This window comes from Anser brachyrhynchus (assembly GCF_964034855.1).
Source record: "Anser brachyrhynchus genome assembly, chromosome: 17".
Classification (NCBI taxonomy): domain Eukaryota; kingdom Metazoa; phylum Chordata; class Aves; order Anseriformes; family Anatidae; genus Anser; species Anser brachyrhynchus.
The window spans coordinates 9,769,029-9,788,217 of NC_137710.1; the positions used below are offsets into that span (position 1 = coordinate 9,769,029).

The 19,189-nt window shown below is 40.4% G+C and overlaps 1 protein-coding gene across 2 annotated transcripts in view; it reads left to right on the top strand.

Annotated features, from left to right (window-relative positions):
* DGCR2 (DiGeorge syndrome critical region gene 2) overlaps positions 1-19,189 on the top strand; it is a 49,915-nt gene that overhangs the window by 19,457 nt on the left and 11,269 nt on the right. For both annotated transcript variants that reach the window (XM_080559895.1, XM_080559896.1), the window contains exons 2-6: positions 475-597; positions 10,913-11,038; positions 13,281-13,491; positions 14,481-14,557; positions 17,177-17,353. In XM_080559895.1, coding sequence (XP_080416021.1) covers positions 475-597; positions 10,913-11,038; positions 13,281-13,491; positions 14,481-14,557; positions 17,177-17,353 — 714 coding nt within the window. The remainder of the gene's footprint in view (positions 1-474; positions 598-10,912; positions 11,039-13,280; positions 13,492-14,480; positions 14,558-17,176; positions 17,354-19,189) is intronic.

Consider the following 19,189-nt stretch of genomic DNA (forward strand, 5'->3'; position numbering starts at 1 on the left):
TAGAAATCTGAGAAAATGTTTTGTTCTCATGTTATCAACTTGTATTCCTGTTAGTATTTCGTAAGTGGGAAACCTACTGCTAAATGATATCCTTATTCCTTGTAGATGACGATAATGTAGGAGTAGAGTCTACCGCGGTCTGATCAGAACACTATTTCCCATGCAGAAAGCTGAACTGAAGTGTGTATGATTGCGTGAACCAAAAATCTGCCAGATAGATCTTGGGTGGTGTTTTTATGAGGAAGTTTTTACTACAGACGTCTGATAGAGTTCTTTCATAAACGCTGTACACAGGCCCTCCTGTCTATTAAAGCTGTAAACGTCCAGTTTGAAATACGGAAGTGATCTGGAGCTCAGCAGATTTTAGCAGGCTGAGTTATCCAGAGCTTTTGTCCATTACACTTACTCTATATGTATTTAGACTCAGAGGAATAAATAACACTTTAAACAAAACAAAACTTTCTTCTTTCCTAGAGCTCCGTTGCACCCCAGGGCAGTTTGCGTGTCGGAGTGGTACCATCCAGTGCATCCCTTCAAATTGGCAGTGTGATGGATGGCCCACCTGTGAGGACGAGAGTGATGAAGTTGACTGTCCAGGTAATGCTAAGAAGACCACTTATCCCAATATTACCTTGTTTTTCATCAGTACTTTAACTCCTTTTTTTTTTTTTCCTAAGATCATTTGCTTATTCTTATTTGGAAGTAGACATTGTTCCATAGAAATGCACCCCTTTATTAATAAACTTTTTCAGTTTGTGGGGCTAATGCTACAAACACTTTTTTCAGTTGTCAGAGTTGCACTTCAATTTAACAGCCCGAGTAGGTATGCTGGAGGTGAGGAGAGTTTGTTGTCTAAGAGGCTTTCATGGCAGGGAAAAATCATGTTGCAATTAAGTCAAAATGACACGTAGGCCTGAGGTTAAATTCTGAATTACAGTTTTGGTTGTATGAGTGTATCACTCAAACTGTGCTGGGTGACAGTGCTGGACTAGGTAGAGAGCTTGGTTTATTGCTACCTGTTCTGATTATGCTGCATGTGCTTATGTGGAGAACTTTGATCTGCCAAGCAAGCTGGTGTATTTACTCTTCACAAGCTCATGTATGTTTTCGGGGGCCTATTACCTACCAGCAGTGGTTCTCTGTTACAGCTGCTGGATACTGAGCTGTCTTTTTTTTAATATTTTTTTTTGTGAACACAGAATCACAAATACGAGCATTCACATTTGTGTTCTTGACAACCTGGCCAGTGCAATTCTTTTTCTGTGTACCTTAAAAGAGGAGGGACCTGTAGTTTTTTTTCCTAACAACAATGCAGCAGGAATGTGAAAGCGTGGCGCAGTTCAAAACTCCTATCTCTACAGTGTGACTAAGCTGTGCCCAAAAACTTTCAAGAAGCTCTGCCATTGATCTACGTAATTTGCTTGGTAGAGAATCACACGAACTTCGCAGCATTGTCATCACAGCGTTAAGTCTGTCATCATTCTGAGTTTTAAGCTATTTTAGTTAGAGGTGCTACAAAATAGTAGCATCAGTATTTTACAAGAACAAGCTGTTGTAAATATATTTTTAAGTGGAGATAATACAGTAAATCTAACAAACTTTGAAACTGCTTTAGTTAACTCTCTCCCCACTGTGCTGCACACAGACGAGTGAAAGAACATGTTTGATGCTCTTTTTAGAAGGCTTTTGGCTAGTTTCTGTGACTGTGTATTTGCAGTGGGGGAGGCGGGCAAAAATCTATTGGTAGTTTCTTCTGACACCAAAAATTAAGCCATGTCATTGATGCAACTTGTGTTTAAAGTTCTTATCAAGGATGCGGATGTCCTTAAAGAAAGTTGCTTTTATAGTTGTGCTGTTATTCTTCTTCCTTTCGAGCTAATTTTAACCAAATGTGAAGAACTAGAGGGATCTAATAAAGGAGGTTAACGAAAGTGAATAGCTAGGTAAAAACAGTCACGTTAATACTTGAATTTATTCAAAATGCCCTGAAGGCTTGACTTGTGGGGATATTGAAATATCCCATTAGTGCAAAACAAGGTTTTTATCTTCTTAACCTACAATATCAGTCAGCAATCTTAAGGTGTTGCATGAAGGTTGTAATAGGATGATGATGACAACTCAATGACTGGATTTCTGAAGAATATTTGGTATGTGGCTGGGAGAAATGTTTGTAAAAATCTAACATTTCTCAGTAGATAGGCTCTGCACCTGCGTTTGGGGTGCAGATCTCATTGGACTGCCTGGCCTGACACGATGAGGAGAACTTCAAGGAATTAAAAGCATGTGGGAGAGACTTGATTCATCCCCATGTCTGTACACGGGCAGAGGAGAACAACAGAGCACCATAAAGAATCTTAGAGGGGGAAGTGATGGATAGCATAGAGGAGGAAAGTGCTCCACTTGATGAGAACATTAATCGGATAAGTAATTGGTGAAAAGGCTGTACAGAGCTAAAACAGCCAGAAAGCTGGGTGTGGCAAGGACTGAGATATTTGCACAGTAATGCAAGGAGTGTAGCCAGCAAACCAGAGGAACGAGAACTACTGGTGTAGGACGTAAAACTCTATTATACCTGTACCGAAAATTTGGTGGGATAGCATTGTGACCTGAAATGGGCGTTGAAGGGTATGCGTTATTCAGAACTGTCAGGAATAAGGGCGAGTTGGTCTGCTGGCGTGCATATGAATGGTGCCTTGGAGTATGAAAAGGGATGGAATGAATAAAAGTAATTCTGCTGAGGCCACTATAAGTTTGGAGGAGCATGGTTTTCTTATGCTGGGAAGAGTATTAAATCTGGGAGCAGTCGTAGGACCGGCTGACTGCTGAGACATTGACTGGGGAACTAAAGCAACTAATAATAGTAGCGCACAGTCATAATCGAGAGTGATAACTTTCTTCTTTGGCCACTGAATTAACAAGAAATGATGCAGCTTTAAATTTAGAAAATACCTTCAGATTTAGATGAGTAATTGTAAGATGATTCAGCTAAACTTAAATACTTTGTAATTAAGGTCCTTAATTTCAGTAAAGGCAGACAACACTAAAAGAACTAGCTAGTGAAGCCACCTGGACTTGTGAAACTTGGATCATTAAAGTATCTTCAAATTAAAAGGGATGAAGTCTCTCTGAAGCATTAAGAGAAAGCTTGCAAAGGAAGGGCTATGAGTCTGGTTGTGCAGCCTGTACTTTTCAGCCTTTGAGCTACTATTGGCACCCTGTAACATAAGTCAGAAAACATCAGTGGTGGTGAAATAGGTTTTTGTGGTGTTGATGAAGGTGTGTTTCGATGACTGCTTTGTCATTTTGCTATTTGCAAGAACTTAATACAAAGCCATTGTAAGTTCTTTGGCACCATTCACCTTTTTTTCAGCCTGATTTCATTCGAGTTAATAACAAACCTCCTATTGAACTAGGAGGATCGTTCTGTAATAAAATTGTTTGGTGATTGTGTTGTCCAAAGTACAAGAAACACCCCCAAAACCTAAGACTTTCCTGTTAGGATCATTTCTTCTAGCATCTTTTTCGGAACACAATTAGGTAAGGCATTCATTCATTGACAGTCTGAGTAAGTGTGTCATATGCCTATTTTTGTCAGACCACACGTATACAAAATATACATATTTACAAAAGACTGTTATCGTAGCTGTTCTTATGGTCTCTTTTCAGAATGACTATTTTCTTTTAAACATGGAATTCCCTTCAGCTCCAGACTTGCAAAGTGTAAAGTGCTGTCTCCCTTGCCCTTCCCAGGAGGCATGCAATTGTTAGTGGAATCTGCATCAGTGATTACCCTCAATTCATCTATCTGGTAGACTAAAACTTTTTCCTGCTTGCTCTTGTTAGTGTACTAAAAATTGTTGGGAGGATTTATGCTGCATGTGTCTGTAACTCTATCCTACTTGAACAGTGGAGACTCATGAAATCTGTGTACTGTTCCATATCAACAGTAATTGTTCCTAAAAATAATTTATCCCAAGGTGGTGTATTCTGTGAAATGGTAGAAACAGGCATTTCTTACAAATGGGGTTTTAGTATTCCTACTAATTTTCTATTTACTGTTCTACACAAGAAATTGAAGTAGTAACATAACTTCTTCTACCTTTACAGAAGTTCCATGTTTGAACCCACAAGAAGGAAGGGCTCTGCAGTTTGCCTTTTTACTGCTCATTGGATTTCCAGCTTTGCTTCTGCCAAAATACCAGATCAGCTTCTCTAAATATCCTGCCCTCTCTGTAGGCTTTCTGGTTAAACAAAACTCACTATCAGCAGCCCACGTAGAGCAGGGTTTAGTATAGCTCTGGCTGTTCACCTGTTTTATTTTTATACTACAGGCTAGGTGCTTGTATCTGTTGCGTATGAACAGAAAATTGATGTCATAAATTCTTGTGCTTTTCGCAAATCCTGTCCACAGCAATTTTTCATTTTGAAATTATATTGGTGATTGTTCCATTTCCTTCGTATTTTTAAATAGAATTGTTCCCAGGAATAAGTGATAAGACTGTGCTGTCAGCTGTCCTTAGGCTTTTCCTTTCCGCTAGCTCCGTAGCACAAAGCCTTGCCTCATGCTGTATTTTTTCCTTTAATAGGTATTTCTCAGTGCTGTTTTCTGGACCTGCTTGGTCAGGAGCCCAAATGCAGCAAAGTTTCAGTGAGCTGAATTCTTTGTTTCCCCAGAGCCCGAGGCTACAAACCCAGCTGGACAGGCTGCAGGGCTGGGTCTGTAGTTTCTAGAGGAAGTAGCACGAGCTGCTGCTCTGCAGTCCCATGTTCAACAGTAAGATTTTACATGTTTTGGGTTGAGACCGGGAGCCTGATTTCATACAGAACCTATCTTTTTAGGAAATTTAACTGTAAACGCTGATCTCAATCAATGTCATCTTTCATACTGTTCTGAAGGACTTCTCCAGACACAGGAAGAAATGTGTTGACTTGGAGGTTGGTTGTGCTAGCACTTGCATGCTATATCATTTTTGGATCTGGAAAGTCCCCTTTGTGGAGCCAGCTGAAGGTATGGCCAGTAACTGATGAAGCAGCAGCTGTGGCACACTCTTGCAGTGATCATTATCAGCTTTCTGTTTCATTTTGCCAAGGGTATTTTGTGTGTGATGTGAAGTGATTGCAGTATCACTTCCCCAGCCATATGCCTACTTCGTCCTCTCCCTTGTTCTTCCTATTTACCATTTTCTTTTGCTTTACCCTCAAGAGCTTTCAGACTGGATGAGGACAAGTTTCTTCCAGTTCTGGGCAGTCTCTACAGCCTAAAGTTTTAGAGGAGCGAAGACAGCTCCAGCGTAGGTGGTTGATATAATGTGTTCATCTTCCACTATCACCTAATTGTCATTTTGCCTTGTGTGACAGGAAGCTTAAATATTCCTTTCAAAATGGTTTCAACCCTATTCTTCTGTTGTGGTTTAACCCGGCTGGCAGCTAAACACCACACAGCCGTTCGCTCACCCTCCCCCCTCCCTCTCTGGGATGGGGGGAGAGAAACGGGAAAGTGAAGCCTGTGAGTTGAGATAAAGACAGTTTATTAAGACAGGAAAATAATAATAACAATAATAATAATAATAGTGATAATGGTAATAGTATTAACAATAATAATGTGTAAGAAAACAAGTGATGCACAATGCAATTGCTCACCACCCGCTGACCGATGCCCAGCCTATTCCCGAGCAGCCGGCCCCCCCACCCCGGCCAGCCACCCCTATATATTGTTTAGCATGACGTCAGATGGTATGGAATACCCCTTTGGCCAGTTTGGGTCAGCTGTCCTGGGTCTGTCCCCTCCCAGCTCCTGCTGCACCCCCAGCCTGCTCGCTGGCAGGACAGAGCAAGAAGCCGAAAAGTCCTTGGCCTGGTGTAAACACTGCTCTGCAACAATTAAAACATCAGCATGTTATCAGCGCTCTTCTCATCCTAATCCAAAACATAGCACCCTACCAGCTACTATGAGCTACTTAACTCTGTCCTAACTGGAACCAGGACATCTTCCTTGCTTAATGATACGTTGGGAAAAGCATTTCCGTTGATTAGTCTTGCATTTCCTTTAATTTGACTGTTTGTGCATACTTTATGAACTACTACATGCAGAGATTTGCAGTCTTTAAACTGTTGACCTTTGCGTACTTTTTAGTACATCTCCTTTTTTTCCTTTTTCAAAGCTAAATGACAAAATGCCTCCGATCAATTGCACACCTTTTCTGAACCCTTACCGAACTCCGAGGCGATGCATTGTTTTTACCCTGCTTTCAGGTGTTTACCTGCTGAGCTCTTCACTGCCAGGCGATCTATTGGTTTGACTGGTGCTCAGCACAGCAGGACGCTGGTCTTGGTTAGCATCAATTTCCTAGCCTAACACAGTGGGTAATGCAAAGCGTGGAGCTGCCAGACCTGACAACAATCACCCCTCCCTGGGGACGTCAGAACTATATTTCCAAATCTTTAGACATGAAACTGGATTTAATCCAGAAACTCTATCACCTCTCAAATTACCAGATTGAATTAAAAGCTTTCTGAAGGTTTAGTAGGTAATATGCTAGACAGAAAATTTAAGGCTTAGGGGACGAGGCAGCTTTCATATGTACGTTTTGAGAATCTGTGTTTAAACAGGAGTAACTCAAATCTTAGAACAAATAAGGTATCACAAGACCTGGTAGCCTCATAAACAATTTCATTTTGACATAATTTGAATAATGAAATGTGGTAGGATTCCCCATTTATGATGGAAATGCAAAGATTTGAGGCCAAGTGTTTTGAGTGTCCCAGATGTGTCAGGAGTCTGACTTCCTGAGTGCTCAGTGCCAGGGAGCATGTCCTGTGCTTCAAGTGCTCCTGTTGAATTTAATTGCAGGTGTCATAGCTTAGCACTTCCACAAACCAGACAGTCTTCACACTGCATCCATCCCTGTGAAGTGTTTGGCTTGAGTGACTTGTTTGCTGTGGCACAGTAACTCTGGGAACTTGTTCAACTCCCCAGATCCCAGCGTTCACCCCCTGTGTGAGTCCTGACCCTGCAAGCGCCTCTTTAAGCCCCTGACACTCAGTCTGTTGTGTCTGCTTGTTTCTTCGATGCAAAGCAGACTGGTCCGTGTGGCAGATTGCAGCTTCTCTTCGAGCTCCTCGGAGCAGTTTTCCACTCGGCGTCATGTTTGCTCCCCCATGCAACGCGGCTCAGCACGCTCATGGTCGAGCCTGCTCCTGTCTCAGCTGGTGCCAGCTCTCGCTTTTGTGTGCTCTCAGCTCCTCGGCTCATGTGCCATTTGCACCACTCGGCTTTTTGCTTCCTTTCCCTTGGTCTGAACGATAGATGCACCGAGGGGTGCAAAAAGGAGCTTTCTGTACTGCTTGTGTGCTTCCTTCTGCTAACGAGACACCACGGGCAAAGTACGGAAAGGAGATCCTGTGGATAATGCTGCAGAGTGGTCTCTGTGGATGTATGGTAAAGACTGCGGGCAATTTTACTGAATTATTTTCAGCTTCTGTGAGTAATGGGCAAATTATTTTGTTTTATTTGTTTCTGACCTAGACCTGACAGCATTTGGCACCTTCATTTTTTTTCCCTTCTCTCCAAGAGGAACAGCAAAACTTGTGTGCACAAGAAAACTTTCTGTGAGTTGTCAGGGCTGTGTTTTGCCATCAGAACTTGTTCAACTAAAAGGCGGTTGGAAGTGTAAGCAAAATATCTCCCCCTTCCAGACTCTTCACTTCTGTTCTGAAAAATTTTTGAACAGTATTGACTCAGACCTGAAAAAGTTTACCCATATAAAATTCAGCAGGAGCCATTCAGCCTGGCAAACTCTAATTCTAAATTGGTAGCTTGAAGTTTTAAACAACTGAAGAGAGTCATGTAATCAGACGTGTTGGGTGACTTTCTTGATGTGTGCTGCTATTACTCAGTCTGTAAACATGCTAGAGTGAATTAGCAACTGTTTGTAAATTGGAAGGAGCTGCATGAATACTAATCGTGGCTTGATCCATTTGGAAACAGTTTGGAGGATGTTCCTGTCAGGCGTGCTATAGTTTACAAGGGGAAAAGAGAAATTGCACCCCATGAATCTTCCCTTGAACCTGTTTTTCCCCTTTCCCCACCAACTAACAAGCAAATCACATTTCTAGCATAATTGTATGGAACCAAAGAATATTTAAAGCTGTTTGTCTTGGCTAGTAAGAATACTGCTGTTGCTGTTATTTTTTTGTGGTGGTAGGATCTAGAAAATAAAGGATGTGGGAAATAGCTTATCTTCCCCAACTGGATAGCTTTCAGAATATTAAATGTGCACATAGGCACGAAAAATCATTGTTTGCCTTCTTGAGATACTGAAACATAGGTTTTGATCTTCTGGCTCAAGTTGTTATCTTAAAGCTAAGTCCATGGCACTATTAATTTGTATTTAAAGATATAAATATTTTTAATAAAGGAAAGCAGAACAGCAGGGTACACAGAAAATTCTTCTGCAAAGTATTGAAACTGCACAATAGAAAACCAGCCCAATTACACCTTTGCCACTAGAATCTGCAACTGCTTTTCATGACAGTCAAGTAATTTACAGGCTCATTAGCATGCTCTTTCTTTATTGCCCTGGAAAAACTTGTCATCTTTGCTTTTCTCAGAGACAGAAAATTCAGGTCATATAGAAGCAATTTTCTATTTGAAGAGCTCCGATTTATTAAGCAACTGACAGCGTTGGGCTTGGAGGAGAACTTGTGGTGGCTGCTTTTTGCCTCTTGAGCCCTTCTCGTTTTGGTGGCAGGTCCACTGACGCCGGGGAAGGAAGGAGGGGATGTCCTCCTTCTGGGTGGTGATTGACCGAGCTCCCTTTGTGTGATCCGTGTAGCTTTTTCTCAAAGCATTTGGTATAAATTCTGTCAATTTGACGTTAGCGTGAGTAACCTGTTCTTAACCCTTGTGTATTAAAACCCGCAAACTTCTCTTTTATTCCCAGGGGAGTTAAATTGTTAAGTACTCGTGGGCGTTCTGTTTAGCCATGGAGGGTCAGCCATATGGTGCTGCATCTGCTCTCACTTCTCAAAGGGAACTAATTCTTCTTCTGTTTGGTTCCAACCGGTTCTTTCTCTTTAGATGTTACCATTTAATGCCATGGGAAAATAGGGCTTCCCGGTGCTGAACTCAGTTCATCTTGGATAAAGTATTCTACCTTAATTATATTAAGACTTTAAAAAGTAACACTTATTAAAGATTTGCTTTTTTGATGTGTTAGTATCACTCTGATGATCATAGTGTAAATAATGCTAATGCAACATTAGGGTTAACGGCAGGCAAAATCTAAAACTAAAAATAGTTTGGCCTTTAAAGGAATAAAAATAATCCATGATCTTCATTGTCAAATTATTTTACCATTTTGTGTCCTTTGAAATGTACGCTTACTGAATTTCTTGGCACTAACTTCTTTCCTGTGATATGTAGCGCATTCTAATATGGAACATTGGAATTACTGCCTCATTCCTGCAAGGCCATGTGAGTGTATTATACATAGCCATTTCTTAATGGGTGATCTCTATAGGCATGTAATTCCTAGGGTAACCTGGTAATTAAATATCCTTGCTAACTCCATTAACTTGGGACAAACTCAGTATGCTAGAGCCAGATGAATGCAGAGCTGCTCTGCTGTTCCTAGGCTCCTACTTGAGACTTTTTGGTTTTGGTCATTGGTGCAGTTGGTCCCAAGGAGTACCTTGTTTGATGGTGGGTCTTCTGGAGGTCTTTCCCTCAGGTGACACACCAGGCAGCCACCAGCTGGGAGTTTAAATAATCATGAAATTGCTCTGGATATCTTGATTTTTTCAAGCTAGTGGAGAAATTATTTTGAATATATTTCAGACAGATGCAATTAAAGCTGTTGAAGAAGTCTATGTAGCTGCTCTCTATTTTGGACCATGGCTGGTGTATTTGGTTTAGCTAGTGTAAATAGAGCTAATCAGCTTTAAAGGGAAATAAGCTGATTTTTTTTTTTATGTACAGAAATACATGTCTACGTAGCTCTTTGTGCTGTGCAAGTCTATTAGCTCAAATAGCAGCTGGTGGTATTAGATGACATACAAGTAGGTATTTCTGATGCTTGCATTGTTGGGTTCTTCTTTTTTCTGTTTTTAGGTTAATTCCTTGTTTCCAGATGGAACTCTGGTATTTATCTGCCTTTCTCAAAGGTTTCTGCCCACTACCCTTCCAGCCTTCCTGCTTATGGCTTTGCTAGTTTCGCTGGCAGTGTCTGCACCTAACCTGTGCCCCTTTTGCGGATTACATTTTGCATTGTGTTTTCGTAACCTCTTGAATCCACTTGTCTCATGCATCCATTGAGAAGCCCCGACACCCAGATTAGGGTGTGTATGTTTTTTGTTTCAGAAATAATGATGAAATGTTTCCTTTAGAAAGCCTGAGAAGGAATGAAAAGCCTGATTCTTCTGGCTGAGGATGGATTTTCTTTCCTGGTTTTAATTTTGTCCTAGATCTCAGAGAATGTGTTGGAAAATACATTGGAGAAGTTGTCTTATATCTTTGAACACACAATTGAGAAACTGAGCAGCTGGAGAGTGGGTAGTTCTTGTAAACAAGAACAGACAAAATGCACTGGGAATGATGCATTTGCTGCAGCAACTGAAATGACAAGTGTCGAGTTCTGTGCACAACTGCAGTTGTTGAAAATCTGCCAAAATATTTATCTTACTTTGCAAGATTAATGTAATGGCTTATTGGTTCTTTTCAACTGCAATTATTTTTGTTATGACCCATGTAAAATGGCCAGGCTGTTACTGCAGGGATCTACCATCTTAATTTACCTGCCTGTATTATGTATCATAGATTTGTATTGAATTAAAGCCCATAGAAAGTTTAGTAAAATCAAATCTGCTTTTTCTTACATTTTCAGTGGTACTGACTATTCCTCCTTCTCCTCAGGCTTGACAGGGGACCAGCGAACTTACCATGGGAAGGAGAATGTGGACTCCAGGCATAATCGAGGGAGGGGAGGAGAGACGACCCGCTTTCACACTGTCAATGTGGCACAGCCTGTCCGATTTAGCAGTAAGTTGCAGCCTGGGAAATCTGGCCCATCTTTCTACTAATTAGTTTAGCAATTTAGATTAATTGTTCTCTTAAGGAGAAATTAATAGATTTTTCTCTTGCGTGGCTTTTAGACCAGTCTTTGCTCAAGTGAAGTGCTCCTTAAGTTTTTTGGACACTTCCTTTATGTGTGTGCTGTGATATTGCACAGTTTATATAGCAGGCTGATACATACGAAGAATCCAGCTTCCTTTGTAACACTACTTTTGTGCAACTGAAATTGTGATTTTCTTTTATGAACTGTGGGCCTAGTTTTCTGTAATTGTGATGAGTTAAGTGATGGTTTCATCCTTCATCAGGCATGATAATCTGTCAGCTGTCTCTTGATGTGAGCTTGCAGTTTTCCCCTGGAAAGTGGGGAAAAACAAAATTGATTGCTTCTGATTGAAGTCATTTTGAAGATGATCTTAGAAGAAGTTGCAGTATCCTTAGTAAACTAGGTACACATCTGATGTTGTGACTTTTGTACCCTTTTTAAGAGGGAATAATGTTCTTTAGGAAGTGGGGAACTTAGGGAAATTCTTCCCTTCTTGGTTCTCTGAAGGAAAAAGTCTATGAAGGAACTATCAAGGAAGAGAGTAGGACCTGAATGTTTTTTTTTTTCCTTGTTACTTCCAAGTGTTAGTTGGGAATCTTCAAAAATACCGCTCCAATATCACCCTGCCCTTTTACCTGCATCACTGCTGGTGATGCTTTCTGTATCCTGGTACCAGCCTTATCTAAATAATAAATGTTCCACAACTGTCCTTCTTACTGATTGTAGCTCGTAGTGACTGCTGCCTTTGAATTTCTTTAGGTCCAATGCATCAAAGTCTCCCCTGCCTCCTCTTTCTGGTCTTGTTCTCTTTTTTTTGCTCCTTGGATCATCCAATGATTTGGGAATGAGCCAGCACTGATCATGCTTGGAGGGAGGGATGGGGCAGACTAGGAAGGGGACATGCAGAGAAGATACGGTAGGATTCTGAAAAAGTCAAGTGATTAGCACAAGTGAAAAATTAGCTCTTTTTTTTTGGGGGGGGGGAGCCTTATTCAAATAGGTATTTTGATTCAGTATGGATTCCAGTAGCTAACTTGTTAAACAAATTTGTAGAGGACAATAAAACAATTTAGAAATTGATTCAGCAATATCTGTAATACTCATGTTGTATTCTGTCCCATCCCAGTGATGTGACTAGTAGACCTTAGAAGATCCCATTGCTTTTTAAATAGAAATGAAGACTAAGGAAGATACATAAAGGAATTCAAATTTAAGTGTGTCACTATTTTATGATAAAGATCACTTTTTCTGAAGGGAGTTCCTAGGCTTGAGAACAAGATCTCTTTGAATGCGTGCAACAAACATAAAACAGTTTGTGAATTTAAAGTTCCTTTCTTAAGTGTCATGCAAAATTAATTCTGCAATTGCAGGCGCTAAAATCATATTTCATGTCTGTTTTAAATTTCATCAGCCTATGTCTGTGATTCTGTTAGTTACCTATCACCTCCAAGAATGCCAGTCATCAAAAGCCCATGGGTCTGTTTCATTCAGAAATGCCTCGAGGCTTTTTTTGCATATTTCTTCAATTTAGTTAATTGAGAAAGCAGAGACTACAGTTCATACCATCACCTTCCTAATTTCTAAAGATGTCCTGTGCAATGACATTTTTCCAGAGCAAACAGCCATTGCCCCAAAATCCCCATCACCTTTAGTGATTGACCGTGCGCAGGAGTATGAATACTACTGAGCTTGTTTGTAAAATAAGGTTGAAATCCTCACAGCAAGTTGGGCATATTGCTAACCACCTAATAGAAAGATGTGATCGTTAAGTTGGCCACCTATGGTTTATCATTCCTGCTTCTTACAGCTTGTTGTGACTTGGATTGATCAAACTGATTGGATTTATAATGCTGTTCAGGGAAAACCTTCCACTGTAGATCATCAGTCTTAATTAAAGAATTTAAAGGCTGTCACAGTGCAGGGAAACATCGCTAAGAGTTTTTCAGGGCATTAAAAAAAATCCTTTGTCAAAAGCATTAGTAAAGGAAGTCTCCTGTGATCTGTAATGCATGCATCTCCTATTGGTGAGGTAAATTATACATGGTATGTTGTGTATATGCATCTAAGTGATTACACATTGCATTGTCATAAGCTGATTAGGATGTGTTACCTGGAAGATCCTAATTTGGGGGGAACGGTTTCCCTTCTATTCTTCATGTTTCCTAGGGAAGTGCCCAACAGGGTGGCACCACTACGAGGGCACAGCCAGCTGTTACAGAGTGTATTTAAACGGGGAGAACTACTGGGACGCCGTGCAGACATGTCAGCGGGTGAATGGATCCCTTGCCACCTTCACTGCAGACCAGGAGCTAAGATTTATCCTGGCACAGGAGTGGGACTTGGAAGAAAAGACATTTGTAAGGAAGGACCAACGTAGGTGAGTGGGAAGGAAAAGGACAGAGATCTCCTATTACATGAGAATGGTTTCTGCATGATATAATTGCTGGTAGTTCAGTTTGTATACAAAATCTAGTGGTAAAATTTACTATAGGTTGATAACCTTGTAAAAGCATGTAAGAGTGGCCATCTCTATATTTTGTGTTTTAATTAACATTAGCAAATTAACAGGCTACAATGTAGTCTTTGTTTTCAGGCTGTCTCGGCAACATACATACTTTTGAACTGCAACAGGGAAGATAAATTTTAAAGTGACTTACCACTGCACTACATTGTATAGAAATAATATTTCTTTAAAATTTTCAACACAGTTTTTGTTTCCATTAAGCACCAGTAGCTTTGACAAAGACTGCAAGTTTGAGACAAGAACGAAGTGAAAAAAACAAACAAACAAACATGAATTGTAAGAACTGTGTTTTGGTGACTTGAGATATTTCATTCTGTGAGTTCACAGCAAACATAATTCCTTGGGTTTTTTTTGCCTGTGGGTTTTTCGTCAGTCTCATCGGCTGCCATGCTGATAGATCACCCACCAGCAGTGGTTCAGTAGTCATGTATCTCTGTCTCCGGAGACTTAGATATTTTGATCCTGAACAGTGTCTGACATCAGTTGTGTATGTTTATGAAATATTTGAGTTCTGGATGCTTTTGTGTGGTTTTTGAGTTCAAGATACTGTAGTGCTGTTATAACAACAGAATAAGGTGCTGCTTATGCATGGAAATAAAAGGCATAGTGAGTTATTGGTAAACAGAAAACTATCAAGTATTTTCCTTTATTCCTCAACTGTAGTGTCTTTTTACTTTGTCCAACATATGCGCTAATTTTTTTTTAAAAAGGTCATCAGAATGTTTTCAAAGCTAATTTTCAAGATATTGTAAGGTTTTTATTTTAATTTGTAAGGTATTCTAATTTCTTAGTATGTTTTGGGCTTGTATTTTTAGAATCTAACTTGATTTTTTTTTTTATAGGTTCTGGGTTGGATATCAATATGTGATCACAAATCGAAATCACTCCCTAGAAGGCCACTGGGAAGTAGCTTATAAAGGTAGGCCTCTGAAATTATTACTTGGTTTCCGTGGTCCGTTTAACTATCTTAAAACATCGATATTATCTGCAAGAACATCATTTCTTTCACTGATGGTGTTGAAATGCTGTAGGGGAACGGCTTTGCTTTACAGTATCAAAACAGAAGTATTTTAATACACATGCCTAATTTTCAAGTGTAAGAAATTTCATGACTTTTCAGTGATGTATTGTGGAAGGAATGTGTTTTTTAAGTTTGTTTAGGATTTCCCCATGATTAAGCTGAGCAAAAGAAACTACTCTGTCATTTCTCATTCCTTCTGGTGAATGTCTAGATTAACAGCTGATTCCAGATTATAGTATTTGTGCAAACTAGTGTAGGATTTGGTTTTAATGTTGGTAGGTTTTTATATGCTTTTCAGTTATCTTATTTTGCAGAATTACCCAGAGCTTTTTGCACCTTGAAATAATGCAGGCAGTTTACTTAAACCAAGAGAAAGTTTACCTTAGCCCAGAATTAATAACTATTTTTATGGAGAATCAAGCATTAATCTGATAGGCATCTCCGGCTGAACTTTTTTCAATGGCAAAAGAAGCAGCTCCCTATGCTGCAAATGCAGAGACACGGTTTTATTCTTTTTATTTTTAACTAATTCGGGTGAGTGATTAGTTTGTCTCAGTCATTATATGAAATCAAATGTGTAGAATTGAATGTCTAAATTCTGTGCTGATATAGGTCAAGGAAAAAAAAACAGGTTTTTACACATCGGCACTGTGAATTCCAGTGTAGCGTTTGAAGACGAATCCAGGGTAGTTTTCTTCTCATATACAGTTTTCAGTAATGGGAAATTTGCAAGGGTAACTGTCCATTATGTACAGATATATAATTATGAGCAGAATTTTGTGAAACAGGTGGATCTTAAAAAAAAAACAAAAAAACCTACTTTTGATGCAGGAGAAGGGATTGAACCTGAGTAGGTTTCCAGAGATGGGACTTGTTTTACCTTGCTGCCATGTGCAAAAGTATTGATTTCTTTTGTCATTTAAGTAAGCAGATTTGGCTGAGTATTCAGAGGAAATTGCTCCTTCTCGTGGAGGCAGGAACATTTCCATTAGCTCCTTAAAGTAAGGCACCTAAAGATGCCTTCTGACAATAGGAAAAGGGCAGGGAGGAAGTTCCACCTTTCCCTCGTAAGGGTTAGCTATTCCTCATCTGGACAAAACTGTTTATACGGGCAGGCTTCTCCTATGAACTCCAAGGGAAAAAAAACAATTATCCTTAAAAGGACCTTTCTTTGCTCTTCAGAAAGTTGACTGCACTGCCATCTGCTGATCAAGTGTTATAACTAGGGAGGCATAAATTACAGAGAATTGTGATGTCTGTTTATATCATAAGTTGTCTTCAACTTGATTCATTATATGAATGTAAGGCTTTTCAATGCTATATAGTCTTTTGCTTGCAAGTCTTTTATTTAATAAAAACATACCTGTATGAAGTAAAGTCCATACTAGCGTTCAGTAGCTTCTGAAAGATTTTATTCAAGTTCCACTGACTTGTAGTGAGGTAGACTGTGAATTCCTAGTATCTGCTTGAAAAGTGATTTTAGGGTCCTATAGCTTGAAAATTTTAATCTATCATTGGGAGATGTGGAAGTAAAACCCTCAAAAAAATGATAGGAGAGCTTAATTGCGTTAATTATCAGACTTCAGTCTGATGTGTTTGAAAGGACCATCGTGTGACTAGGCTGCTTAATATGCTAATTGCAGGAGCTGTTGAAGTCAATGTTTAAGCACAGATTTAGAAAGCAGGCTTCTAAAGACGTATCAATCTAATTTTCACAATTGTTGTATTTTGGCTTCTTGTTAATCTCTAAAATTTTGAATACTGACTAATTTAACACTAAGGTGCTGGTCAGAAGCAAAATTTTTAGTTATACAATACCCTTAATACCTTACCCATGCCCTGCAATGGGAAAAATAACTTGATGTTAAGTCCCTGCTCTTTGGAACCCATGACATGCAGCCTGTTAACAGTTTGATGGAGGACCAAAGAGTACATGTATCCCCACTGCAGGAGCAGGAGGGGCATTGCAGCATAGCCCTGTTCTGCACTGCACTCCAAACCAGCAACGTGGGCTGTGGGGGAGCAGCTCTGCAGCGTGCTGCACAGGATAGATGATGTACTGGAAGCACTGATAGGTGCTTGGAGTACCAGGTTTGAGATTTGTGTAGGTTCCTGCTTCACTAGCATTTGGCCAGACCTTCAAGTGTACTGGTTACTACTACATTTCTCCTTAGCATGTTCAAACTCTTCACTGTTTGAAGAGGTGCATAAGAATTGGCAGGCAAACCCCATGGGACCCTGGAAAGAAGCATTTGTGGAGACAGCAGAACATGCTCCTACCATAGCAGAATGTCAGAATTACACAGTTCTCTGACAACAGCAGCCTCTTCTCTCTGTGACTCACCCCTTCCCTCCCCACTCCTCGCCTTCCCCCGGAGGAGTGCTGCTAATGGAAGCTAAAGCTAGAGGACAGTAGCCTTGCAGGATATCTGGTGTGTGTGCAATGAGTGACATTACAGAGCCTTTCTAAAGCTCTGCATACCCGCAGGCTGCTTACACCAATGCATCTTGTTCTAGGCTCTTCAGAAGTATTTTTACCCCCTGACCCTATCTTTGGTACGGCTATGTCTGAAAATGAAAACGTTCTTTGTGCCCAGCTTCAGTGTTTCCATTTTCCTACCCTTCGGCACCATGGTTTACACAGCTGGTATGCTGAAAACTGCTACGAGAAGTCGTCATTCCTCTGCAAAAGGAGTAAGTTGGTTTTAGTTTGGTGTTAACTGTCTTGCAAGTTTAAATAAACTTATAACAAATATTGGAAATCTGATAGCTATCTTTCTACTTTTTCCCAGTAAATTAAAAAAGGAGGAAAAAGAAGGAAGAGTTTGGCTTTGTTTAAATAGGAGCATCGCGATGGGTGGTTGTCAGCCACGATACAGTTAAGCCTTACTAGTAAATATCACTCATGTTGTTTCCTCATTTTACATGAAGCAAATGTTTATTGCTGGTTTATTTTGAATAAAGCAACTTCAATTAAATTCTTTCCAACCAATTCTTAGAACTGTAGGGCATGGGGAAAAAAGCAAGTGTAGCTTCTGACTTAAAGTGGAAAAAATGGCTCCCATTCTGTATCATGCATGCCCTTATGCCAAAAGGCATTAAACTAAGAGAAGGGAAATGCTTTTTAGCAGTATTTTCAGGTAACATTCAAGATGCCTGATATAAATGATAATTACTTGTAAAAAATAATAATAATAATTATATATATAAATTAATACATGTGGTGTTGAACTTTTACTGCAGTTCTTGAAGTGCTTTGTGTTTGCTTTTTCTTGAAAGCAAGATAAAGATTTACGAGAGTGTTAAGGGAGGAAAATTCAGCCCTTCTCTGCCTGCTTTTTCACTGGGAATATTGAAAATTAGTAAGACAGGCTATTGTGATGTCTACTTCGATGTGATAAACTTCTGGAATGTGAATTGAAGGCCATTTTATGTAGTCAAAACATGACCTTTTTGGCCATCTCTTCAGAGTGGTGTTGTAAGGAAAGCAGTAGCTCTGCCAGATTGTTAACCAAAGGGTAAGGGGGAAAAAGATAAGATGCGTAAGTTGAGCAGAAGAATTCTGTGTACAGTTTCAGGGACCCCCAGTACAAGAAAGGCACTGACAGGACCTTGCCAAATTGAGGTGAGTTCAGTGAGGGCCACCAAGATGGTGCTGAGGGGGCTGGTGCACCAGTGCTTTGAGGAGAGGTGGAGGAAATGAGGCACCTCCAGCCTGCAGAAGGGAATGCTTCGAGGGGACCTGATGGCAGCCAGGCAGTAGCTGCAAGGAGATTATCAAGGAGATAGAGCCAGGCTCTTTGCATGGGTGTGTGGCAGGAGACAAGGAACAAAAGTTAAAACAAGGTTTGAACTGATGTCAGGGAAAATGACCATACTGGATAAAATACTGAGCAACAAAGTGGGACCTCCCTCATAGGTGATCCTGCATCGAACTAGAGACCTCCTAAGGTCTCTTCTAGTCTGAATTTTCCTCTATACCCTCGCAGCTGAGCTCTGCTTAGGGTGGAGAGGACTCACCACCCTCCCTAAGCAGTTGCTGCAGGCTGGTAGGTCCCCCAGCTGTCTGCGCCCTCTCTGGTTTGGTACCTTCCTTTCAGGTCTGTGGGAGGAAAGGATGGTGAGCTGAAGGCATCTAAGCTTCATCCACTGTGCAGGGACTAAGATACAGCTAGGGCAGTGGAATTGCTATTGCCTGGCTCTCTTTTTTGGGCCTGACCTGTTGAGAGTATCCTGCAACTCGGTTCAGAGAAGTCCCAGCTTTTCCTAAGTACCGGGAGACAGGGAGGGAGGTGCAGCAGGCGTGATGCTGAAGGCTGTCCTTCTCAGACTGCTTGTTTTTCTCCTGAGTCCTGGAGAGGACGCCTGAAAGCACGTCAATTCCATTAAATACTTAACATTCACTTTGTCAAGTTTGAGCAGTAAATCATCCCCACACAGCTCCAGACTGTCCATTTATCTTCCCCGCTCCTTGGAGATCCCTTCTAAAAGCTATTTTCATGTAGAAGCGTGACTTTTAACTGATCATCT